The sequence below is a fragment of the Bufo gargarizans genome, chromosome 2 (assembly GCF_014858855.1).
Source record: "Bufo gargarizans isolate SCDJY-AF-19 chromosome 2, ASM1485885v1, whole genome shotgun sequence".
Classification (NCBI taxonomy): domain Eukaryota; kingdom Metazoa; phylum Chordata; class Amphibia; order Anura; family Bufonidae; genus Bufo; species Bufo gargarizans.
Genome location: NC_058081.1, coordinates 176,042,265 through 176,068,913, shown reverse-complemented (window position 1 = coordinate 176,068,913; position 26,649 = coordinate 176,042,265). Strand labels below are relative to the sequence as shown.

The 26,649-nt window shown below is 40.1% G+C and overlaps 1 protein-coding gene across 2 annotated transcripts in view; it reads left to right on the top strand.

Moving 5' to 3' along the window:
* Positions 1 to 26,649, top strand: part of THSD4 (thrombospondin type 1 domain containing 4) — a 720,353-nt gene that overhangs the window by 491,503 nt on the left and 202,201 nt on the right. Inside the window, exon 1 of one of the 2 annotated variants that reach the window (XM_044279719.1) lies at positions 24,246 to 24,532. The exons of the other annotated variant lie outside the window; for it this stretch is intronic. Within the exon in view, the coding sequence (XP_044135654.1) occupies positions 24,461 to 24,532 (72 nt within the window). The 5' untranslated portion in view covers positions 24,246 to 24,460. Of the gene's footprint in view, positions 1 to 24,245; positions 24,533 to 26,649 lie in introns of those variants that run through there. 2 annotated transcript variants of the gene reach the window in all.

The following is a 26,649-nucleotide window of genomic DNA, read 5'->3' as shown; positions in this document are numbered from 1 at the left end:
GTTGTTTGATATCACGTACAGCCATAGGAAACATCGCCAGAAAGTGGTCCAACTCCATTAATTATGAACTGCTAGGTATTTATTAAAGTTAATAGGACGACTTAGATTCAATATATCTATTGCCAGATGACCATATGTACAATGGATTCATGCCATGTGATAAATCTGTAATATGACCAACGTGTCTATATTTGTGACCATACAAAAGGGCTATGTATTTGGCTACAAAAGTAAAAGCTTTAAACCTTAATCATTTTCATTCTTATTAGAGACTGAACTGTAGACAAAAGTCAATCTCCTCTCCTTTGATTCCAGTGAGTGGACTGAATGTTAGCTTAAATTGAGTGTGATTTGATGACTCTTTCTGGATTTGAAAGCAGATGTTTCTCTCAAGTTGAATAAAAAAATAAATTCTTTGTTCCAAATAATATTTTCACATAAAAGCAAAGAAATAAAATCTATATTTAGAGAAGCCTTCTCCTTTTTTTGGCAAAGCCCACTATTTCCATCCCCAATTGTTGGAAACCAGTGTGGATTTTAGAGATCAGAGTTTGCATCAGTCATGAACAATGGCTAACTTAAAAATCTATGTAAAAGGTAAAGCCAAAAGACCAATGGTGTGCTAATGGTGTTCTTGGGTCTCTAACTGCTCTTTAACAACTGAGAACTTGTACTGATTCATACTCTGAATGTACACATATATATGTACTGTCTGTAAGGTAAAATATATTCTCCAGATAGTAAAATGTTTAATGATCCAACTATATCTTTGTCATCTGCTGTAAATGCTTGAGTGGTAGGAGTTCTGCTAAGAATACTGGGACTCCAACCAATATACAAACTGGGGTCTTAGGTAGTGTTTCTGCAGCAGAGAGCTAGCCACCAATGGCCAGGGAATACGTTATAAGGGAACAACTGAGTGTTCTCACACTGTAATCATGGGTGTACAGAAACCTATATGTTGCAACAGGGGAAACCGCAAACTGAGTTGAATACTTAACCATTGGATAAAGTCAAGGGCCTTATCTTGAGACCCAATAATTTAGATCACCTTTGTAATAGACTTACTGCATCTATCAGAGTTATTGGTATTATATATTCTGAAGTAATTATGTTATGGTTACAGTAGACTACTTTTTTGTTTCTTTTATGTAACTTTCACAGCTATATCGTTTTCAGAGCTTTGAGTTACATAGAGCGACATACAGATGTTTTTTGGAACACTTGGAACACATCTTGTGTGGGCAAAATAAAAAGCAGAGAAAATTTAAAACTCATAATTTTATTCAATGAAATTATATATTTTTGTGAATTTTAAAGGACAAGTTTAGTTTTCAACATATCAATAAAAATCTGAAACTGCATTCTTAAGTCCGCTTTGGCCACTTACATATTACTGGTCTTAGTAATAGGTTTTAAAGGGTTGCCCAGCCAATCTTTTTTTCTTTTCAGGCTCAGAGCAACATAAAAAAACAAAAGACATAATACCTACCTTTACCGATTCCCCACCACTCCTGTACTGATGCTTCCTGCATCCCCGCTGGTCTCTGCTTCCTGGTCCCTAATGACTTGCAGGAACTTCACGCTCACCGACTGAGGGAGCATTGGGTCTTGAAGTGGCAGGGAATGGGAAAAATCACCTCATTTGTTTTTTATGCCACTCTGATCCTGCTAAATGTGGCTGGACAAATGTAATTCTTACCATTTGGAAAATAATGAATCATGACCAAGAAGTATATTCAGTTAATTTACAATCTTTTTTTATTATGTTTTTTTGTATCTACATAAAGAACATATATCACTCAAAATACTTTTTCCCTTTCTTAAAGGAATCATCCTACAATAGCATGATAAATATAGTCTACACTTTGCCTTTCTTTATAGGAATTTCCATTAGCCTTATGAATGGCATCAATGTAATCAAAATGGAGAGATCCACTACAGTTTTTTCCCTCTGTGGTGATGTGAACGCTAAAGTGAATAAGGATCCCGGAAGAGGGGTCTATCTCACCCAGGTTCCTCAACTGGGTGAGATAAGTAAAGTTCCAGAGTGGTGCTGACTTCAGCAAGGCATAGTTGCTGGAGCTATTTTGTTTAGTACTTAAGGGTTGCATTTTACTTGGATTGGGAGCTAGGTTGGTAGAGGGAGCTGCCAATCCACCCCTCCCATTCCAGGGCAGGTTTTTCCTAGCATGAGGGATCCCCAGGTGTAATCACCTGGGATCATTACTGGGGAGTAAAAGCCTATCCTAGACTGTCAGTCGGGGGCGTGGTTGCAAACAGAGGCCGGGTGAGGCTCTGCGTGTGTGGTTCCAGCCTGGCTAGGCTGAGAAACCACGAGGCAGGGACATAGCCTGGACTGACCGTGTTACAGCCTGGGGGGCTGGTATACGCTTGGCTGAGAAAGTCGTACCTGATACTGTGTCCTAATAGCACTCTCTAGGGGAGTCAGGAATTCTACTATATGTTTAGTTAGAGCCCAGCCGGGCAGGTGTTTGTTTTGTATTATGTTTGTTTTGCTGAGGTGCCAAATAAAAGTGATGTTTGGACCTTAAAGGGAACCTGTCACCAGTTTTATGGTGTCCTAACTAAGGGCAACATAAATAAGTGACTGATTCTCTTAGCACAATGCTGGGTCACTTTCTTTAATTGACCCAGTCAATCTGCCAAAGTCTTGTACTGAAAAGCTCCAGCTGATAATGATGAGTCATGAATATTCATGAGCTCCTGACTCTCCCCGCCCACCTGCTGCTGAGTGACAGTTTTTTTCCATATGAATCAGCAGCAGGTGGGCAGGGGAGTGGCTATAGCTCTGAATTAAATATACACTGGACTCAATGACATCACGCTGGACTCAAATCAGCTTATTAGCATGCGGCGTGTGGCATCTTTGTGTGTATATTATGAGTTAACCATCTGTCACACCAGTAAGTGAATACATCTAAGGCACTTTTTAGTAGTTAATGATTGTATATAATTAGTTAGATTATAATCAAATATTCACATGACAGGTTCCCTTTAAACTTGGTGTCTGGCGAAGATACTTGTGTGAATGACCCCCGGAGAAGAGCTAACCCCCACACCCCTTAGAGTACACATTTTAGCAGCATGCCTTTACATACACTTCTAAGTATTCTAAATATTCTTCTAAATATGAGAAATACACAGTGTTAGTTGAAGCAACGTTAGTTGAAGAAGTTAGTAGTAGTCTAAACTAGTGGTAGGCATTGGTAGATGTTGCACATCTGTTTAGGATAAATATCACTTGCACATGCAGAGTGATTCATTCTGCCATATTGATAACAGATATGTCATGACAGAAAAGACTTATGCTCACTATTAATCTCTATGATCGCCAACTGTTCTAACAAGTTAGAGATATAAATGTGCAACATCTACCAATGCCTACCACTAGTTTAGACTACCACTAACTGCTTCAACTAACGTTGCTTCAACTAACACTGTATAGTCTGCGTATCTGACCTTTATTGATAAGTACGGATTATTCTGGACATTTACCTTTTGTCACTTATTTGTGGACTGTGCATCCACCTCACATTGTCAAGCACGGATTACTCTGGATACTTGTTACTTGTTATTTATATCTGGAGGGAATATATTTGGCTACATTGATATTGTGGACTCAATCACAGAGAGGATTTGTATGGGGCAAATCCAAACTCAGCATTAGAAACCAACTACTTTGAGCAATTGTCCGCATAGTGTGTACTATGTACTAATTGCAGTATACCTAATCAGTAATACTCATAACTACTACTTCATGGTTGTCTGCTATGTGCAGATTTATTTTTATCTATTGAGTGATACTGATTGAGTGGTATACTATCGCAATTTGGCCATTTTTAGAAAAAAAGGGGGGATTTCGTTATCCATGTTTTTAGGCGGATTTATTTTTATTTTTGTTTTAGAATATATTCACTAGACCGGTATTTTTTCATTAAAGTATTTTTATCTATTTTATATATTTGGTTCCCTGTGGATTGTGGTTCCTGTAATATCAGGTTCCCTATATCTGTAATATAGAAATATAAAAAAGACTGTCCCATAGAATAAAGTTAACATGTTATGTTTGTCATACCAAATTTAAATTGCAAAAAAAATGGGCAAATTACTTTTATTTATCTATTCCCCCCAGAAACAGTTAATAAAAGTTAATAAATAATTTATATGTATCCCAAAATAATGGCATTCCAAAATGCAACTCATCGCACAAAAAAGACCTCATATGTTGGAAAAAAAAAAAAGGTTATGGCTTTTGGAATGAAAGGAAAAAAAAAAAAACTATTGCTGCATCCATAAGTCTAAAACAGGTAGCGTCCTTAATCGTTTAATATGAGTATTATCACTATGGACATATGATCTGTTAGAAATGCCTTATTCCCCAGGCTTATGTTATGAAACATTTGGATGAGATATTGCATTAGCCTGTTTTTATATTGCCATGGTCTTAATAACCAATAATGTTTTTTTTTGTAATTAATATATTTTCTAATAAACAGTTATCAAGTGTTGACACTTATTTTGCCTTTACCAGGCTTACAAATGTAATGCATCTTATAGATTTAATAACCTTCTGAGCAAAGAATGGAACAAAGAGATCTCTTATATATCCTAATTAAAGTCCGGATGACATAACCCACTCGGATCTTGTTCTTGTGGTTTTACACTTTCATTATAACATTGACAGCAGAGTCGTTTTATTTAGTGTACCTTTCTGTGTGTTTTTACAGCGTCCTTTTCCCACTGCAAAAATAAACTGCATGCTCTATTAAGAGGTGTTAAATATCAGGTTTCTGTCTCCATGAGAATTGAGGACCAGATGCATGCACAAAGAATATTGCAGGTGCTGCAGGTTTTGAATTGTAAACCTTGCTTTTGCTTTTTATGCGTTAAAAAATCCATAGTTTTCAAAATTGGAAGTTGTATCTTGTTGTTTATACAGAATTTTCTTATTGTCCTGTTTTATATTTAAAGTTCTGCAGTCTTTTTAAACTGATGATCTATCCTTTGGATAGATCATCAGCATCTGATCGGCGGTGATCAGACACCCGGGACCCCTGCCGATCAGCTGTTTGAGAAGGCAGCAGCGCTGGCAGTAGTCCAGTTGCCTTCTCGCTGTTGACCACAGGCCCAGTGATGTCACAACCAGTATAAATGGCCTGGGCGGGGCTAAGCTTCATTCACGTGAACAGAGCCTAGCCCCACCCAGACCATTGATACTAGTCATGTCGTCACTGGGCCTGTGGTCAACAGCAAGAAGGCCGCAGCGCTACTGCCAGTGCCACTGCCTTCTCAAACAGCTGATCGGCAGGGGTTCCGGGTGTTGGACCCCCACCGATCAGATGCTGATGATTTATGCAGAGGATAGTTCATCAGTTTAAAAAAAAATGCAAACCCCCTTTAATAATTTTTTTGTAGTATGAGACAGCTTTCAAAGCCTCATTAATGCAGTGTTTTGTATCATGAAAGAGCAATTCCATTGATACATGCAATTCACAAGTTTTTTCAGATCATGGAGTTTATCTTGGGGTACTTATGGTCTTGATTTGAACTACGTGAGTCTCAGAAGATCCAGCAGTGTTACGATTTTTGGCTGTCACATGACCAGTGTCACTGTGTCACCGTACCCCAAGGGCTCTTTTACATGAGATTGAGATAATTATCAGAAATAAGGATTGGTAAAAATGCTCATTCCCAATAATTGCCTTGTATAAAGGTGCCGACAACCAGCTTACAAATGGGCTAATGCTTGTTAATTGTGTGATCACATCTTTGATGTGGCACATGAAATCTTCATTCACCTTTCGTGTGTAAACAGATATGTGCTGCTGCCAAACAAGGAAACTGTATGGAGACAAATGATCATGGGAACAATCATGCAGCCCATTACAGGTCTTCCCATTTCCACAATGAGTAGACAATGATCGAAAACAAACATTCATGCTAAAATGCTGACTCATCTGTTCCTGTATCTCCCATATACTAGTAGACAGCGGGCCAGAGAATAGAGGAGGGCAGGTAGGGGCCTTCAATTCTAATGGTCCAAGGGGCCCAACAATCTTACCCCTAAAAGGTGGATAGGTAATAAATGGCAGAACTCGTTACTTGCTGATGGTTACATCTGTCACATTGGTTAGCTGTTTAACCTGGTTCTCCTTCCTCCTTAACCTCTCCAGTGCTGGACAACAGTTCTTCGGCTCTGGATCAGAGTGCTCCTGTCTTCTATAGTAGCAGCATCGAGTTGTCTGTGTCACCAGCACATCCAGTTAACATAATATGTGCTTGTGTTTTTTTAAAGAGATTTTTGAAATGTTATTTTACTGTGCATACAGATTTTACTAGAAACCAAAGTTCTGGATGGAGTTACCTTTAAAGGATGCAAAAAGGAACAGACAGGAGTCTTGTGATATTCACTTACTTGAGGTCTGCACACTATTTTTTAAGTGGTTACATTGGTTGTGTACATTCCATTGGTATAATTCAGAATAATCCACAATTGATAAATAATGTGTGAGTAGTAATCTGGAGACTCACCAGAACATACAGACGTGGACAAAATTGTTGGTACCCTTTGGTCAATGAAAGAAAAAGTCACAATGGTCACAGAAATAACTTTAATCTGACAAAAGTAATAATAAATTAAAATTCTATAAATGTTAACCAATGAAAGTCAGACATTGTTTTTCAACCATGCTTCAACAGAATTATGTAAAAAAATAAACTCATGAAACAGGCATGGACAAAAATGATGGTACCCCTAACTTAATATTTTGTTGCGCAACCTTTTGAGGCAATCACTGCAATCAAACGCTTCCTGTAACTGTCAATGAGACATCTGCACCTCTCAGCAGGTATTTTGGCCCACTCCTCATGAGCAAACTGCTCCAGTTGTGTCCGGTTTGAAGGGTGCCTTTTCCAGACTGCATGTTTCAGCTCCTTCCAAAGATGCTCAATAGGATTGAGGTCAGGGCTCATAGAAGGCCACTTTAGAATAGTCCAATTTTTTCCTCTTAGCCATTCTTGGGTGTTTTTAGCGGTGTGTTTTGGGTCATTGTCCTGTTGCAAGACCCATGACCTGCGACTGAGACCAAGCTTTCTGACACTGGCTAGTACATTTCTCTCTAGAATTCCTTGATAGTCTTGAGATTTCATTGTACCCTGCACAGATTCAAGACACCCTGTGCCAGACGCAGCAAAGCAGCCCCAGAACATAACAGAGCCTCCTCCATGTTTCACAGTAGGGACAGTGTTCTTTTCTTGATATGCTTCATTTTTTCGTCTGTGAACATACAGCTGATGTGCCTTGGCAAAAACTTCGATTTTTGTCTCATCTGTCCACAGGACATTCTCCCAGAAGCTTTGTGGCTTGTCAACATGTAGTTTGGCATATTCCAGTCTTGCTTTTTTATGATTCGTTTTCAACAATGGTGTCCTCCTTGGTCGTCTCCCATGTAGTCCACTTTGGCTCAAACAACGACGGATGGTGCGATCTGACACTGATGTTCCTTGAGCATGAAGTTCACCTTGAATCTCTTTAGAAGTCTTTCTAGGCTCTTTTGTTACCATTCGGATTATCCGTCTCTTAGATTTGTCATCAATTTTCCTCCTGCGGCCACGTCCAGGGAGGTTGGCTACAGTCCCATGGATCTTAAACTTATGAATAATATGTGCAACTGTACTCACAGGAACATCTAGTTGCTTGGAGATGGTCTTATAGCCTTTACCTTTAACATGCTTGTCTATAATTTTCTTTCTGATCTCTTGAGACAGCTCTTTCCTTTGCTTCCTCTGGTCCATGTCGAGTGTGGTACACACCATATCACCAAACAACACAGTGATTACCTGGAGCCATATATATAGGCCCAATGGCTGATTACAAGGTTGTAGACACCTGTGATGCTAATTAGTGGACACACCTTGAATTAACATGTCCCTTTGGTCACATTATGTTCTGTGTTTTCTAGGGGTACCATCATTTTTGTCCATGCCTGTTTCATGAGTTTATTTTTTTACATAATTCTGTTGAAGCATGGTTGAAAAACAATGTCTGACTTTCATTGGTTAACATTTATAGAATTTTAATTTATTATTACTTTTGTCAGATTAAAGTTATTTCTGTGACCATTGTGACTTTTTCTTTCATTGACCAAAGGGTACCAACAATTTTGTCCACGTCTGTAATTATATTGCCCATCGGGGGTGGAGGAAATAAGATCTCAAAACCAAGTCCATCATTCTTTTTGAGTTAAGATTATTTTTCAGTCCCATTCTGTATTATAGTATAGTTGTTATCCGTCTTTGGCACGTCCACTGGTAAAGAAATATGTGAAGGGGAAAAAGTAGAAATAGGGTCTGTTCTGCAGTAGTATAATGGCATGTATTACAAACACTCATCACCAGAAAAGGTCTGGCCATAATTTGACTTACAATTTCCTTAACTACTCAGTATACCTACGATACAATACTTCAGTACTTAGAATAAGTGGAAAGAAACTCTGAACACACTTATTGCATATGATTAGTGAACTGCTATTTAAGTACCACAGCGATAATCATATCTCATTGAAATTGCTGTATCCAATTTTTGAAGTGGGCACTTGTTTGTAGAATGCAGATTAAAATTTACTTAAAAGCCACAGAACAAACAGGGGACAATTGTTAATATTCAAATTAGATTTTTATATTAAAACTTTAAAATACAATAGACATGTTTATTTAAGTTATGTTTGTTAATTTTGGTATTCGCTTAAAAACATAATTCAATAGTGGCCTAATGTATTTGGGCTCTTATGTAATGAGTTTCCGAAGATCAAAAGAAAATGGGTGCTGTCGTTCAGATACATAACCACACACGTGCATGGGCTGTATGTGTTATGGCAGCTCAGCCACATTCATTTAAATGGAGAGCTACAAAGAAAACACAACTCATGAACCGGTGCAGTGTTTTTTGGAAGAAAACTGCCAGTTCTAATTGTCTTTTAGGAAGAACTGTCTAGAATCTCAAGTGTCCAGTGGCTTCCCTGATAACTTTTTGTGCCAGTTTTTGATGCTGTTTTTTGAGCCAAAGCAAGGGATGGAGTCATGAAAAGGAGAAATGAATGAGAAATATGAAGAAAGGACTTGTACTTCTCCTTCCCCCTGGATCCACTTCTGGTTTTAGGTCAAAAGCCAACATAAAAATTTACCACCAAAACTGCCATAAAATGCTGTGTGTAACATCACCCTTAAGGTACATTTACACTTCCTGACTGAGTAGGCAATTATCGGGAAGGGGCCATCCCTTCCCAATAACCGCCTGCTATTCAGTTGAGGTAAAAAGCTGCATTTACATGCAACGATCACCTCCACTGTATGTATGTAATGCTTTTTTTACATACATATTATAATGTTGAAAAAGTGTGTAAAGGAGCTCTTAGGCTGATATCCCACAGTTGTTTTGGTGCCCTTTCTGCTTATACAATCTCACATTTCCCATTACCAGCGATTGAACAGTCGCTGCTCCAGAATCAGAGCCTCTGCGCCATTACTTGGAGCTGCGGTGCAGGTGTGGGTTGGTCAGGGCCGAGCAAGATGTGGTGTTCATCAGAATTTCAGCATAAAAAGCCATCTTGTGAACAAGAGCGGTGGCCCCCGGCAGTTGCCCTGCTTTGCCGGGTGCTGATGACGGCACTGGGCTTACGCCAGGATTGTCACTCAGTTTTGCTGCAAAATGTCACATCTTAGCCCACGCTCCCTGTCCCATAAAGTCATGCCTCTTTTAACCCTTTTTAGGTGCATTTGCATTATCAAGGTACGTTCACATTGTCAGTGTTTAGTCAGTGAATTCTATCATGGTTGCTGCCAAAACCAGAAGTGGAGGCTACACAGAGATAAAGTATAATTTTCTCCTGTTCTGTGTTTTTGACCCACGCCTGGTTTTGGCTCACAATAACTGATGGAAATCGCTGATCAGTGACAGTGGGATCATTGACTGTAGTGATGAGCGAAGCGAGCTTCAGATGCTACATCTGAAGTTGCTTCGTTCAAAACTTCAGATTAATACTGTACGGAGATCCGTTGGAATGTGCAGGCTCCGATGAGCCGAAGTTAGTTATTAATCCAAAGGTTTGGATGAAGTGACTTTGGATGTAGCATCCGAAGCTTGCTTCGCTCACCTCTTTTTCCATTCCTATCTGCTGGGAACCATGGAGGTAACCCTGATTGGGAGACCTATTTAGTGCCTATGAAATCAGACATGTCTGTGACCTCAGAATCTATGAATGTGGATCTTATTACTTGTCCTGTTTGTACTTAGCTGTCATTATTGCTAATAATTTCTGATAATCTGCAGCTCCTCATGATGTACATTTTACAGTAATTGAGCTACTGTATATACTTTGGATAAATCATGTCATTGTGAATAATCATCTACAATTTACCTCTTGTAATCACATCATTTCGTACAGGACCATGCTGATTAGAGAGACATTATCTGGGCAGTAAATGGAACAGTGTTCAGCTGGGTAAATAGCTGCTTGTTTTTTTGCATTTGTAATAGAACAGTTGTGTCTTTCACAGATTTTGCATGAATGCGGCCTCATATAAGCTTTCTTGTTTTCTCGGCGTAAACAAGTGATTTGTGAGGTGGACAAAGTAATACTATGAGTCCTGTCATCATGACCTAGCAGCAATGCCTGCATTTTGTGATATGTGCATATTTTTGCTAATGTCAAAAGTTCATTAGATTTGGTTAGCGAGGTGCTGGAGGCTTAAACTTGAAAATGACAATGCTCATAAGTGCACTATGGTATTCTACAGTCTACTTTGCTTCTATCAGTCTGTCCCTCTGTAAGGGCCCTATTAGACGATCAGTGTAGAGAAATTGTCATTATTGACATTAGTCTCTGTTCCCAATGGGAGTTATAATCTATTTTCTTTATTTCTTACATCGGCAGTAAGGCCTCTTTCACACTACCGTTTTTTTTTTTCAGTTTTGCGGGCTGCTTTTTGCGTTTCGTATATGGAACCACGGATCGTATACGGAACCATTCATTTCAATGGTTCAACAAAAAAAACTGGAATGTACTCAGTATGCATTCCGTTTCCGTATTTCCGTTTTTCAGTTCGGTTGAAAGATAGAACATGTCCTATTATTGCCCGCAAATCACGTTCCGTGGCTCCATTCAAGTCAATGGGTCTGCAAAAAAAACGGAACACATACGGAAATGCATCCTTATGTCTTCCGTATCCGTTACGTTTTTGCGGAACCATCTATTGAAAATACTATGCCCAGCCCAATTTTTTCTATGTAATTACTGTATACTGTATATGCCATACGAAAAAACAGAATGGAAAAACGGAATGGAAACGGAAACACAACGGTAACAGAACAACGGATCAGTGAAAAACGGACAGCAAAACACTGAAATAGCAATACGGTAGTGTGAAAGAGGCCTAATGCAGTGGGTTTGTGGACCAGCTGTGCCACTGAATGGATCTGGCTCAGGGCAACTCATAAGGACCTTGTCTAAATAATCCCCTGGTTTTCACCCATTTTACGGGGATCTGGATTTCACTGCAGGAGGCCACCAGGCCACTACCTCTAAAAGTAGTCTCTGTTCAGTGGTTGTTCAGCCAGGAGACACACCATCATATAATCTCAAAAACCAGCATACAGTCAAAATACTGAAGAGCATTCAGAAGAAATTAACTCACGGACTAATTTACGACAAAATCCAACCAAAGAGCTTCCTAAAAGATAGAGGTAAATCCCTCATCAAGGAGCGAACACAATAGTAACTGTAACTGCGGTAGATGCACATATAGTACAGCAGGCACCTTTCTCTTGGTGTCATCAGTGAAGAGACTTGTTTCAAACGTATGCCTAGATTTGCAAATTTACAGTTATGTAAAAGAACTCAGCAGTGAAAACTCTAATGTGAAGTCTGCTATGATACATAATCTGCTGTTACCTCTACCAAGATGGCTCTCCTGTTACTGAGCCTACTGCCTTTAAGAAGCCAAGTGTATTGAGTTATTGAAATGTATATAGCAGCACATGCTGAGGACTTTAATGTAGTTGGAGGCAAAAGAGAAGAAAAATGTATCCCAGCCAGTTCAATAGTGAATTTAAACTGCTGGGCTTATTAACGATAGATCAAATCATCAAGTTGGCAAACAACATAAAGCTGAGGTCGTTCTCAGCGTTCAACTCCATGCATAAACGTTAAATAGCTGTTTTGTAAAAGACTGTTCTCCTAGACCATTACAAGCATAATGCTTTTTTGTTAAGTGCTTATTGTTTGAGAAATTCTTTGCTTAAAGGGAGTCTGTCACCTACTTGACACATTTTAACCCATAGAGGACCCGCGCCGTACATGTACGGCGCTGGTGGACATGACTTAAGGACCAGCACCGTACATGTACGGCGGGCCGATCAGCGGCACGGACCCTGCAGTCACTCACAGCCAGGCCCCTGCCACATACGCCGGAATCAGTGAAAACACTGATGCCGGCGTGTTAACCACTTATATGCTGCGTTCAAAGCTGACCGCGGCATGTAGAGACTTCTCGGAGGGTACTGGTGCCCTCCTCTTCCCCATTGGGTCCCCGCGCTGCAATGGCGGCGACCCGATGGCAGAGAAGGCAAGGCCGATGCCTTCCATAGGCATTGGAGCTTGCCTTCTGCGGAAGTCGGTGAGATCCAGCTCTTACGCTGGGTTCAGACCTGAGCGTACTGAACGTACGCTCTGTATGCACGATTGTATGGGCGTTTGCAATCATGCATACAGAGACAAGCGAACGCCCATTGTCGCGCGTTCCCGCTGAAGTCTATGTACGGAAACGCGCGACAAGACGCCCCAAAGAAGCTCCTGTACTTCTTGGGGCGTCAGGCGTTTTACAGCGCGATCGTACGCGCTGTAAAATGCTCAGGTGAGAACCATTCCCATAGGGAATCATTGGTTCTTGCCTGTTGAGCGTTTTACAGCGCGTAGGAACGCGCTGTAAAACGCTCAGGTCTGAACCGGCTGTTAGGCAGGAGTTCAGCATAAAAGCTGTCAGCCAATGCATTACAATACAGGTTGTATTGTAATGCATTGCACAGGGGATGAGACCCCAGAGTGGGACAAAAATAAAAAGGTTAAAAAAAGTGTTTTTCATTATAAAAAAAAAAATAAGTTTCATAAATAAATACATTTCCCAAAATAAAACACAAAATAGAACAAAAAAATAGAAACAAAAGAAAACCAGATATATTGGGTATTGCCGCATCTGTAATGACCGGCTATATATAAATATCACATGATCTACCCCCTCACCTGAACGCCGTAGAAAAAATAAAAACTGAACTAAAACAATAATTTTTTTGTCACCTTACATCACAAAAAGTGCAAAACCAAGCGATCAAAAAGGTGTATGCCCCCCAAAATAGTACCAATCAAACCGTCACCTCATCCCGCAAAAAAAGAGGCTCTAGATAAAACAATTGCGCAAAAAAAAATATGGAGACACTAAAACATGATTTTTTTTTTGTTTCAAAAATGCTTTTATTATGTTAAAAGTGAAAAAATAAAACAATAGACATATTAGGTTTCACCGTGTATGTAACAACCAGGTCTATTAAAATATCACATGACCTAACCACTCAGGTGAACAGCGTAAAAAAACTAAAATAAAAATGGTGTAAAAAAACTATTTTTTGTCACCTTGCATCACAAAAAATATATTAACAAGTGATCAAAAAGTCATATGGACCCTAAAATAGTACCAATCAAACAGTCGTCTCATCCCACAAAAAATTTGATCCTACCTAAGGCAATTGCCCAAAAAAATAAATAAAATATAGCTCTCAGAATATGGGGACACTAAAACATAATTTTTTATTTTTCAAAAATGCTTTTGTTGTGTAAAACTTAAATAAATAAAAAGTATACATATTAGGTATTGCCACATCCAGTAACTGCCTGCTGTATAAAAATATTACATGACCTAACCCCTCAGATAAACACCGTAAAAAAAATAGGGGTCTACTTACATCACAAAAAGTCTAATACCAAGCGATCAAAAAGTCATACGCACCTTAAAATAGTACCAATCAAAAAGTCATCTCATCCCGCAAAAAACAAGAACCTACCTAAGACAATCGCCCAAAAAAAACTAAAAAAACTATGGCTCTCAGAATATGGAGACACTAAAACATATTTTTTTTGTTTCAAAAATGCTTTTATTGTGTAAAACTTAAATAAAAAAAGTATACATATTAGGTATTGCCATATCCGTAACAACCTGCTCTATAAAAATACCACATATGCACCTTAAGATAGTACCAATCAAACCGTCATCTCACCCTGCAAAAAATTAGCCCCTACATAAGACAGTCACCCCCCCCAAAAAAATACTATGGCTTGTAAAACTGAAACAAACAACCAAAAAGTCATATTTGATATTGTTGCGTACGTAGCAACCTGCTCTCTAAAAATAGCACATGACCTAACCTGTCAGATGAACATTGTGAAAAAATCAAAACCTTGCAAAAACAACTATTTTTTGTTACCTTAGCTCACAAAAAGTGTAATATAGAGCAACCAAAAATCATATGTACCCTAAAATAGTACCAACAAAACTGCCACCTTATCCTGTAGTTTCCAAAATGGGGTCACTTTTTTGGAGTTTCTACTCCAGGGGTGCATCAGGGGATCTTCAAATGTGACATGGCAACTTAAAATTATCCCAGTGAAATCTGCCCTCCAAAAACCACATGGCATTCCTTTCCTTCTGCACTCTGCCGTGTGCCCGTACAGCAGTTTACGATCACAAATGGGGTGTTTCTGTAAACTACGGAATCAGAGTAATAAATATTGAGTTTTGTTTGGCTGTTAACCCTTGCTTTGTTAGCGGGGGAAAAAATGGATTAAAATAGAAAATTTGCCAAAAAAGTGAAATTCTTAAATTTCATCTACATTTTCCTTTAATTCTTGTGGAACACCTAAAGGGTTAACAAAGTTTGCAAAATTTGTTTTGAATACCTTGAGGGGTGTAGTTTCTAAAATGGGGCCATTTATGGGGCATATCTATTATGTAAGCCCTACAGAGTGACTTCATACCTGAACTGGTTGGGTTTTGGAAAAAAATAAAATAAAATTAAGATTTGCTTCTAAACTTCTAAGCCTTCTAACGTCCTAAAACTAGAACATTTAATTAACAAAATGAACCAAATTTTGGGTAAACTTGATATTTTTTTATAAATAAAAATAGAGTATTTTGACTCAAATTTACCACTGTCATGAAATACGATATGTGATGAGAAAACAATCTTAGAATGGCTTGAATAAGTAAAAGCATTTTAAAGTTATCACCACATAAAGTGACACATGTCAGATTAGCAAAAAATGGCCTGGTCCTTAAGGTGAAAAATGGCAGGGTCCTGTAGGGGTTAAACTGATTATAAAGCTGTGTGAGACACAAGTACATGACACTAATGTTACCTTTGTTTTATTTGTGAGAGTCACCAAATCGCCAAAAATCAAGTTTTAAAGATATGCAAACTAGCCATCGCAAGTGCCTAGGGGCAGCTCATTTACTGCAAGTGCCCAGGCCCCCCCTCCCCCGGCCTTTCTCGCGCCTAACTCCTCCCCTGTGTATCCTCCAGCCAGCCCTGTATGCTTGTGACATCATTCATTTTCTGCAGCCGAAATCCAGCGCCTGCACACATCACCTTCGGGCCTGAAGGTCACTTAACTGGCCCAGTGTACTGCTCAGGTGCCGAATTTCGGCTGCAGAAAATGATTTCACAAGCATACAGGGCTGGCTGGAGGATACACAGGGTAGGAGTTAGGCGCGAGTAAGGCCGGGGGGGCCTAGGCACTTGCAGAAAATAAGCCGCCCATGGGCACTTGCGATGGCTCATTTGCATATCTTTCAAACTTGATGTTTGGCACTTTGGAGACTCTCACAAATGAAACAAAGGTAACTTTAGCGTCATGTACTTGTGTCCCAGACAGCTTTACAATCAGTTTAAATCGTGGCCAGTAGGTGGCAGGCTCCCTTTAATGTGCAATGAAATGACACTGAGATCGGCTGACAATTTCCATAGTGGTTTGAAACTAATCTGACAAACCATCACTGCAGGGGCATTGTTAGGGTCTCAAAAGATTCAGGGTCCAAGCCCCAAAGCATATGTGTCAAATTCTTGATCCAATCCCCCAGCCCCAGTGTTAAAGGCATATTTGAATGGACATTACATTTATTGATGTCTCCCTTGATGTAGATGTTATCTTTTCTCATCTTCTCCATTCGGGCCACGGTGACGTCTTTCAGCCACATCTCATTTCTGCAGAGTTTGCCACAAAAACATCTTAGGTTTCTCACTTTTCTCCTGGTGCCCAACACTGTTATCCTGCTGCTACCCCCAATATGTGCCCTATGTGTTCCCCAATGCCCCCAAATATAATGCTTTCAAAATAACAATACCATACAGAGAGTTTCCTCATTAGTAAAAGTGACCCCTGCAGTGATAATGCTCCCCAAGAGTGCCCCTGTTAGTATTAGTGCCCTCCATATTGTGCCCAATAATAATAAAGCCCCCAATGAATCCTCAGTAGTAATAATGTCTCAGAGTGCCCCAAGTAATTGAAAAGCTCCCTAACGTGGCCCCAGTAATAATAAGGCCCCTCCATAAGCTCTCTATAGTTGTCCAGTAGTTATAATGCATTCTATAATGTATTCCATAGTTATAATTCCCCCTCCAATATTCCCAGTAGGTATAATGTCCCTTACGCTGCCCTTAATAAGTATAATAGCCACGTGTAGTAACTTAGTAGTTATATTGCCCCCTTTAATGCATCAAGTAGTTATATTGTCCCCTCTAGTACGCTATTACCCCCCACTAGTTATAGTGCCCTTCTGAAGTGCCTACAGTACATATACTGCCCCCTATAGTGCCCCCAGTACTGTCTTCCCACAAAGTGACGATGAAAAAATAAACTAAATACTCAACTGACTCCCCGCTCTCAGCTGCTGTTTTCGATGCAAGCCACAGGCCTCTTCTGGTCTGAGTTGCGGCTTCTCGGATCAGGCGATCACGAGTAAGTCAGTGTGCCACCTGCATCTTAGCGTAGACCCCCAAGATGATGTCCTCACATCACCTGAGACCTAGCCAGTCTCTGGTGATGATGTAATCACTTCACGACTGCCTGCACCATTCTCCTGCCTCATAAGTTACAGGCCTAGTCGCCTGTGGCCTATGAAAGTGAGTGGCATGGTAAGGAGCCATTGGCTTCCATGTCCCACTGTAGTAATTCAACTGTATCGCTGTTGTATGGTTGGTGACCATTACGTTTGGGTCCTGGAAAAAACACCTAGAGCCCAAGCCCCTGATATTTTTACGCAGTGACCACAAACTTACCCTTAGTATATTGTATTGTCACCCTCTACCAAGATCTAGGATAGATTTTCCAGAAAAGAAAAGAAAAGCTATGCATCTGGCACCACCTGTTAAAGGTAGTTATCATATAAGTCAATGTTCGATCTTTTAAAAAGGCCTTAAGGCTTAAGTTAGGATTATAGCCATGCCAGTACCTCATCTGTAGACAGCTGTTTTGAAGTGATTGCCCCTCATCAGTACAAAACAGAAAGAACAGCTTAGTTGGGTGTGAGGCCTTTGTCAATGACTTTGGCAGGGGGGGGGGGGGGGGTAGTGTTACTGTTTCTCCTTGTGGAGCGTGCCCAATAGTAGACTAGTAGATGTATGGAGTCTTATAGGCCATGGAAGGCTCCTCTAGAAAAAAAAAGGTATTCAAATTAGCTTAGCAGTGCCTTTGTTGCCACTTGTTGACATGCAACTATCCTATAAGTCAGTGATCTTCAACCTGTCGCTCTTAAGCTGTTGCAAAACTACAACTCCCATCATGAGCAAATAATCATGTATTTACAATAATATTTTATTTTCCCAGAATAGAATTCTGGAATTTTGTGAGCCTAGCCTTACAAAGTACCCACCTATCCAGAGCACTGTAAAGATTATGTCATCATTCACATCTGTCCTTTTCACCAATGGACAATTTTGCTGCCCTATGGCATCTTGTATAATAAGGGCAATGGGCAAGACAAGACTTTCGAGAAGGAACGGTTGTGTCTACCCTTAACTGAATTTTGTTAAGGACTCCAATATATCACTTTACAAATTAATTTCACATCTCAACCACTGGGGTGGCCAAACATAGACAAATATATCTCCCAGCAGAGTATCATGAATTTTTTTTTTCTCAAGCTGATGATCTCACACCACAAGTAGAGGATATGTCAAGCCAAATGAAGAAATGAGACCTCTATACTTCCCAGAGGCATAGCAATAGCCCCAAAGCCTCTATGTCACCTCAGAAGAGATAAGTATTCTAAATAACCTGATAGATACCAGAACATTTACCTTAGGTCTCTCCTTTCTATAAAGTTCTTTCAGTCTTATGCTTTTGTGGTTATGTAGTTGAATTATGTTGATGCATATTTCAGTTGCTTACGTGCCTCTATTACAGCATTTGGCTTAATGACCCATAATAACATATATTATACAGGTATGGACAGAGTTAAGAACTTGGCTTATGCAGTACTCTGGTACATAAACCTCATTGCATCTGCTCAATGACATAATAGTCTTGTAAGTTCTTCACGTATGATCAAGAGACATCTATAGTCTCCAAGATTTATGCATATTTTGGACCTGCCTTCAAGATACGCATGTGGGAAACCCATTCCAAGCCTCAATATAAATGATGGTTAACACTGTGTTATTGCAGCAGTACGAATGTCTCGCAGAAGGGCTATTCATCTTACAAATTTTACTGCAGACAGGACTTACTTTCAAGTGAGTCACGGATTTTTTAAAACCTAAGAAATTGGATAAACTTCACACTGAGCTTGGGGTGTTAGTTCCATTTGGAAAGCAGTCTGGTGTTCTCCTGGTACTAATGACTGATAAGTAATGTGTGCTTTGATAATAGAAATAATGTATGTGTTTAATATGTTTAGATGAAGCAATGGCATGACAGCATTGAGGTTTCCCAGAATGGTATTTCGCGTTTCACATTTAGTCCCTGTTAACGCGAAACATGACTTGAGTAGGGTTGCGAAATATGGGGAGATCCCATCTGTTTTGTGAGTCTTTCACAACCCCATAAACATTCCCCTTGCTACAGGTACTTTAGAGAAGATGTACTGTTATGGTTAATATGAGAAGGAAATAGCATAGTATTTTTGTCATCACCATCTACAGAAAAAGTTCTCAGTTACAAGCATTTTGTAACCTTTTAATAATGATGGGCAGACGCTGACTAATCTATGACAAAACAGTAGCTTACATGGACTTCAAAGTACATCTGTCATCAGTTGGTCACAGCCATTTAACAGGAAGTATTTGTAGAGACCTTAACGCCGTAGACAAGTATGCTATAAAAGTTTTCCTCTAACCCTTGTTGCCTGATTTTATCATCTCTATCTTTTTATCTGGTCAGCTGATCTGTCCTGACTTCTGAACCAGCCAAGATTTAGGCTGACCATACACATTAGATGGCTGCTGGCTGAATGCTCATATGGCGGACAGCTTTTCCTTCCAGCAGCCCTCCCCTGTAGACATGCACACTGGGTTCAGTCAGGTGTGTGTGTGTGTGTGTATGTGTTCTTGATAGGGACAGGGTATTATACGGCTGCCTCTGACAGCAGCGTAGCTTCCTCTAGGAACAAAATGATCAGGCATGTTGAAATCCAACTGCCCGACCCTTCTCTCCCATGAAATATGCTATCAAGAGAGCCTCATACACATTAGATCAGGGATGCCCAACCTGCGACCCTCCAGCTGTTGCAAAACTACAATTCCCAGCATGCCGGGGCAGCCTACAGCTATAAGGGCATGCTAGGAGTTGTAATTTTGCAACAGCTTGAGGTCTGCAGGTTGAGCATCCCATGCATTAGGTGATCAGTTGGCTTGCCAAAATCGGCAGATTCTGCTGACATTCATCTAATGTGCATGGCTACTTTTTTGTAATTTGGCTGTTAATAATTTCTATTGATTGTGCAGTTTGTACTAAAGACAAGGTGGTGGTTTGTTGGTGTCTGCTCCTATAGTCAATTATATGAATATTCAGCATTCAGGAAATTAAATAATCAGTTTATTGCTGTAAATAAACAGTTTATATAATGTACAGGCAAATATTTGTATATATCTGTTAATCTATCTATCTATGTATCTATCTATTTCATATCTATCTAAACTTTAAATCCTATGACATTTTACAAAGTAAACTTTTGTTTGCTCTTAAACTAATACTTAGGCCCCTTTCAAACGAGCGAGTATTCCGCGCAGGTGCGATGCGTGAGTTGAACGCATTGCACCCGCACTGAATCCTGACCCATTCATTTCTATGGGGCTGTTCACATGAGCGGTGATTTTCACACATCACTTATGCGTTACGTGAAAATCGCAGCATGCTCCTCTTTGTGCGTTGCGGTGCGATAATCCACGTAACGCAGGCCCCATAGAAGTGAATGGGGTTGCGTGAAAATCGCAAGCATCCGCAAGCAAGTGCGGATGTGGTGTGATTTTCACGCATGGGTTCTAGGTGACAGTCTATTCACTGTATTATTTTCCCTTATAACATGGTTATAAGGGAGAATAATAGCATTCTGACTACAGAATGCATAGTATAATAGTGCTGGAAGGGTTAAAAAAATAAAAAAGTTAACTCACCTTATCCTCTTGTTCGCGTAGTTCCCGGTCTGTTCTTTGCTAGCTGTGGGCTTGGGCTGAAGGACCTGTGGTGATGTCAGATCACATGCTCCATCACCATGGTGATGGACCATGTGATTGGAGCATGTGATCTGACGTCACCACAGGTCATTTAGCCCACAGCTAGCAAAGAACAGACCGGGAACTACGCGAACAAGAGGATAAGGTGAGTTAACTTTTTTATTTTTTTAACCTTTCCAGCACTATTATACTATGCATTCTGTAGTCAGAATGCTATTATTTTCCCTTATAACCATGTTATAAGGGAAAATAATACAATCTTCAGAACATCAATCCCAAGCCAGAACTTCTGTGAAGAAGTTCAGGTTTGGGTACCAAACATGCGCGATTTTTCTCACGCGAGTGCAAAACGCATTACAATGTTTTGTACTCGCGCGGAAAAATCGCGCATTTTCCCGCAACGCACCCGCCTCTTATCCGGGCAAAAAACATGACGCCCGTGTGAAAGAGGCCTTACAGTTTATTAAAAGGGGTTGTGCAGTGGCGTAATATTGATAAACTAGCCTCAGAATAGGTCATCAATATTAGTTCTGTAGAGGCCATACTACCGGCACCTCGCTGATCAGCTTGTGCAAGCACTGCTTCCTCCTCAAAGTTTACCTGTGCGCCGCCTCCTTTGTAGTGGCAGTGCAGTGTAGTTCCATTCCATTGTAATTACAGCTGCTCATCCCATTCCCTTTAATGGGATGAAGCAGTTGTAATTACACTGCACCGGCGCTACAAAGGAGACAACATGCAGGCAAAAGTTGAATAGGAAGCAATGCTCGCACATGCGCCGCAACCCATTGAAATAGCTGATCATAGGGGGTGCTGGGAGTCAGACCTCTGACAGATATTGATGACTTAGGGCCCATTCAGACGGCTGTAGTGCTTTGCGGATCTGCAATTCGAGGATCCGCAAAACACGGATACCGGCCATGTGCGTTCTGCAATTTGCGGACCGCACATGGTCGCAACCATAACAGAAAATGCCTATTCTTGTCCGAGATTGCAGACAAGAACAGGACATGTTCTATCTTTTCTGCGGAGCCGCGGTACGGAATAATGGATGCTGTCCGCATCTTTTGAGGACCTATAGAAATGAATGGATCCGCAGACCTTCCGCAAAATTGCAGAACGGGTGCGGATCCGTTCATACGGCTGTGTGGATGAGCCCTAATCCTGAGGATATGTCAACAATATTACACCACAGCACATCACCTTTGATGCATGTACTGTACCAGGTTGGTCCCACATTCCCATTCTCTCTTTGTTTAGTAATACAGTAGTTGGATGTGTAATAATCTTAAATACTGATACTGACCCTATAATTGACCCCGACCTTGGACAGTCTGTTAGTGAGACTGCTTTCGAGTGTTTGGTGATTAAGAGGTCAAACTGTAGCCACCTACTGAATGTATAAGAGGCAGTATAATACTAGTTCTTGACATTTTGAATGGTACGCTCTGCATTTTTAAATTGTGTAAAAAATGTCCTACAGTTTTGTGATTAAAGCTCCCGTAGACCATGTGTTTTTATGGTTACAGACTACAAACAAGCCCTGTGTGTAGTCTGATCCTGCAAGTATATGGCCTCTTTCACACGAGCGTGTCCGGATAAGGTCCAGATGCACACGTGTGATAAAAAACTGAATGTGGTACCCAGACCCGAACTTCTTTATAGAAGTTCAGGTTTCGGTTCAAGGTTGTGTACATTGTATTATTTTCCCTTGTAACATGGTTATAAGGGAAAATAATAGCATTCTGAATACAGAATGCATAGTACAATAGGGCTGGAGGGGTTAAAAAAAAATAATAATAATTTAACTCACCTTAATCCACTTGTTCGCGCAGCCGGCATCTCTTCTGTCTTGTTCTGTGAGGAATAGGACCTTTGATGACGTCACTACGTTCATCACATGGTCCGTCACATAATCCATCACCATGGAGCATGCTGCGATTTTCACGCAACGCACAAGTGATGCATGGAAATCACCGCTCATGTGCACAGCCCCATAGAAATGAATGGGTCCAGATTCAGTGCGGGTGCAATGCGTTCAACTCACGCATTGCACCCGCACGGAAAACTTGCCCGTGTGAAAGGGGCCTATGTTTCTCCCTTACCATGGTGATGGATCTATGTGACGGACCATGTGATGAACATAGTGACGTCATCAAAGGTCCTATTCCTCACAGAACAAGACAGAAGAGATGCCAGCTGCGCGAACAAGTGGATTAAGGTGAGTTAAAAAATAAAAAATAATTTAACTCACCTTAATCCACTTGTTCGCGCAGCCGTCATCTCTTCTGTCTTCTTTTGTTAGGAATAGGACCTTTGATGACATCACTACGTTCATCAGATGGTCCGTCACATGATCCATCACCATGGTGAGGGAGAAACATAGGCCCCTTTCACACGGGCGAGTTTTCCGCGCAGGTGCAATGCGTAAGTTGAACGCATTGCACCCGCACTGAATCCGGACCCATTCATTTCTATGGGGCTGTGCACGTGAGCGGTGATTTTCACGCATCACTTGTGCATTGCGTGAAAATCGCAGCATGCTCCATGGTGATGGATCATGTGACGGACCATGTGATGAACGTAGTGATGTCATCAAAGGTCCTATTCCTCACAGAACAAGACAGAACAGATGCAGGCTGCGCGAACAAGTGGATTAAGGTGAGTTAAATTATTTATTTATTTTTTAACCCCTCCAGCGCTATTGTACTATGCATTCTGTATTCAGAATGCTATTATTTTCCCTTTTAACCATTTTATAAGGGAAAATAATAAAGATCGGGTCCCCATCCCAATCATCTCCTAGTAACCGTGCGTGAAAATCGCACCGCATTCGCACTTGCTTGCGATTTTTAAGCAGCCCCATTCACTTCTATGAAACGCACAAAATAGAGCATGCTGCGATGTGAAGTGATGCGTGAAAATCACTGCTCATGTGCACAGCCCCATAGAAATGAATGGGTCCGGATTCAGTGCGGGTGCATTGCGTTCAACTTATGCATTGCACCCACGTGGAAAACTTGCCCGTGTGAAAGGGGCCTATGTTTCTCCCTCCCATGTTTCCCCTGCCTCTTGCTAACCAACTTCATTTCATTTATATTCGCCTTTGGTCAGCTCCTGCTTTTATAACCCTGCATAACAGCATTTGACTGCAGTGAATGTTAACCGAAAAACTTGATTATGTTTTCCAAAAAGTTTGCATGTTTCCTTCAGTGTGACTCATCAAGCATCTTCTATCCATTTTATCTTCATAGATTTTACTATGATTCCTCTTGTGATGCACAGGGGCTAAAAAGTTACCTTCCTGGTCCACTGAGAAAGTTATCCTTTCACTGGACCAGATGCGTAACTTGGCATGGACCACTTTTGTCCCTCCCTCTCTTCGCTTTATATGAACTACAGCCCCTCGCACATTGCTGTCTCCTTCCCCCTCCCCTAGCACGGAGAAGTTATTCCATGAGGGGATCAGCTTACCAGTTGTCTCCAGAGCTGTGGCTGAAGCAAAGCTTCTTGTATTGAAACAGCTCGAGACCGAGAGGGAGAGAGATCAGTGCCTTGCAGGACTGCAGTGTTGAGATACTGAGACACAAGTGCATCTGCTAGCTGTTAATACTTGGCAGAAGGATTTTCTTCCTCTAGGATAGTTTTGACATTAAGTTGATAATAATGTTTGTCAGCTACTTGATTTTAAGTTTCCTCTCCTTTCAAAAAGCCATACTAGCAAGACCTGGGGGAGAGGTAAGTCACATTTGGTCTAGTGTGATGTCCTTTTCAGAACTGATTTAGCTGTTAATACCTGACTGCCATGCCGTTTTCTATGTTTTGCTGAATGAGAAAAAGTTGGTCCTTTTAAATAGACCCTGATACTTGGAAGGAGATGATATAAAGTTTTTCAAAGTTGTCTTCGACATAAACTTATGACTTATAGAAGGGACCATTTTAAAGACTGTTATTATTAATAGGTTAATATAGTCTTATCGCTCTCATAAAGTTGACATTTATTTTATGTTTCCCTAGGTGAAAAATAGATTTTTATAACTTCGGGAGCTTAGCTTATCTCGATAAATAATATATGATGGCAGTGATAATATAACTTGCTGGTACTTTGGTGGGTAGATTGGCAAAGGAGATATTTAGCAGTCCATGATTAAATTGCTTTGATTTATTTGCTCTGTAGTGCCATCACATTCAACAGTGCAGTACAACAAGGTAAAAATACAACACAGTGCAATCAAGATTAGCATTACAAACTGGTAATGGCAGGATACAACAGGAGGGAGAACCTTGCCCGCATGAGTTTACAATCTAACGTTAAGCAAATGTCTTTTACTTATAGTAATTTTTTTTATATAATGTTTTTAGCAGCAGTGAGATAGTGGACAAGTAAATCAGTATTACTACCAATGAAAGTAATGTTCTTAGTAATATATCTAAATTTATTATGTTCTCCGTCTTGGTGATTCACAGTGGTTGCTGTGGGAAGTGTAGGATACTTTATATGGTATCCTACACTTCCATTTATCATAAAATCGTCATCAACTTGTATGTAATCATGCTTGATGATTGTTTCTGAAATGGGAAACACCTATGCATCTGTTTAATGTGTATGATGTTCTTTGAGCAGTACTGACCTCTATCTTCAAGTGGTAATGGTTTCTTATGTCACATCTTTTATCTATTATGTTTCGTACATGGTCAGCCAACAAGAAAACAAGAATCAATTTAGCATAGGGGATTTTAGGATTAGGCCATGCTTAGAGAAGTTAGACTAAATTATTACACACTATAAATATTCTGTCAGATACTACTAGCCAGACCACAACTTCCGTATACAGTGGTCATAAATCTAGTGGAGTTGGATAGGTTTTTGCCAGGTAAGGATGTCATTATCAACTATATGTAATCTGAAAGCTCAATATATATATATATATATATATATATATATATATAAAAAAAAAAAGACATCTGTAGATGGAGATACCCAAGCTGTGGTTTTATGACATCAATGAAACACCGTCACATCTGACCAACTCTCATTTCGCAGAACAATCATCTAGTGTTGGACATTGTTGAGTCAATACTGATGTCCTAGGAAAGTTCCATTAATAGTTCTTATCATATATTAACGTATATCAGAATATTCTATGTGTTTTATTTATAAAACATGGTAGTAGATGGAGTAGATGGTTTTCTAGATATCCTTTTCAGAACTGAAATAGCCTTGCTTTACTTTCTCAGTGAGACCATTACTGCAACCAGACAGGTTTGGTGACTTCTATAGAGCATCACACATTTCACGCGATAAGTGCAATTCTGTTCTGTGGGCATCTTTATGGAGGTCTAGGCCAAGGCCAAGAGGACAATAGAGCAGTTATATCCTAATTCTATGTCTACTGTTATCCTGAGGATTAAAATGCAGATAGAATTTTCCCCTCACAACATGAGTAAACTAACAATGGGTTATATATATATATATATATATATATATATATATATTTATATATAGGAGTGTTATCTCTCTTTGCTGACTGCTACAGAAGGACAATATTTGCTTTTCTCACTTTAGGAGATGGAATCGAGATGGGACTGTAGACTTTATACTGAACCTATCACCTGCAGTGAGGAGAGTCCTCTATGTGACTGATTTGCTCTCCTCATTCTAGTGATCACTGGGGATCTTAGCACTGTATGCTTACATAGTTAATTATATAGTAAATACGGTTGAAAAAAGACAAACGTCCATCAAGTTCTACCAAGGGATAGGTGGGGACGCAAATTACCTCATGCTTTTTTCTGTTTCTACTCTCCTGACCCATTTTCAGCATATAAACCAATCACTCTAGTTTACTTTCTGT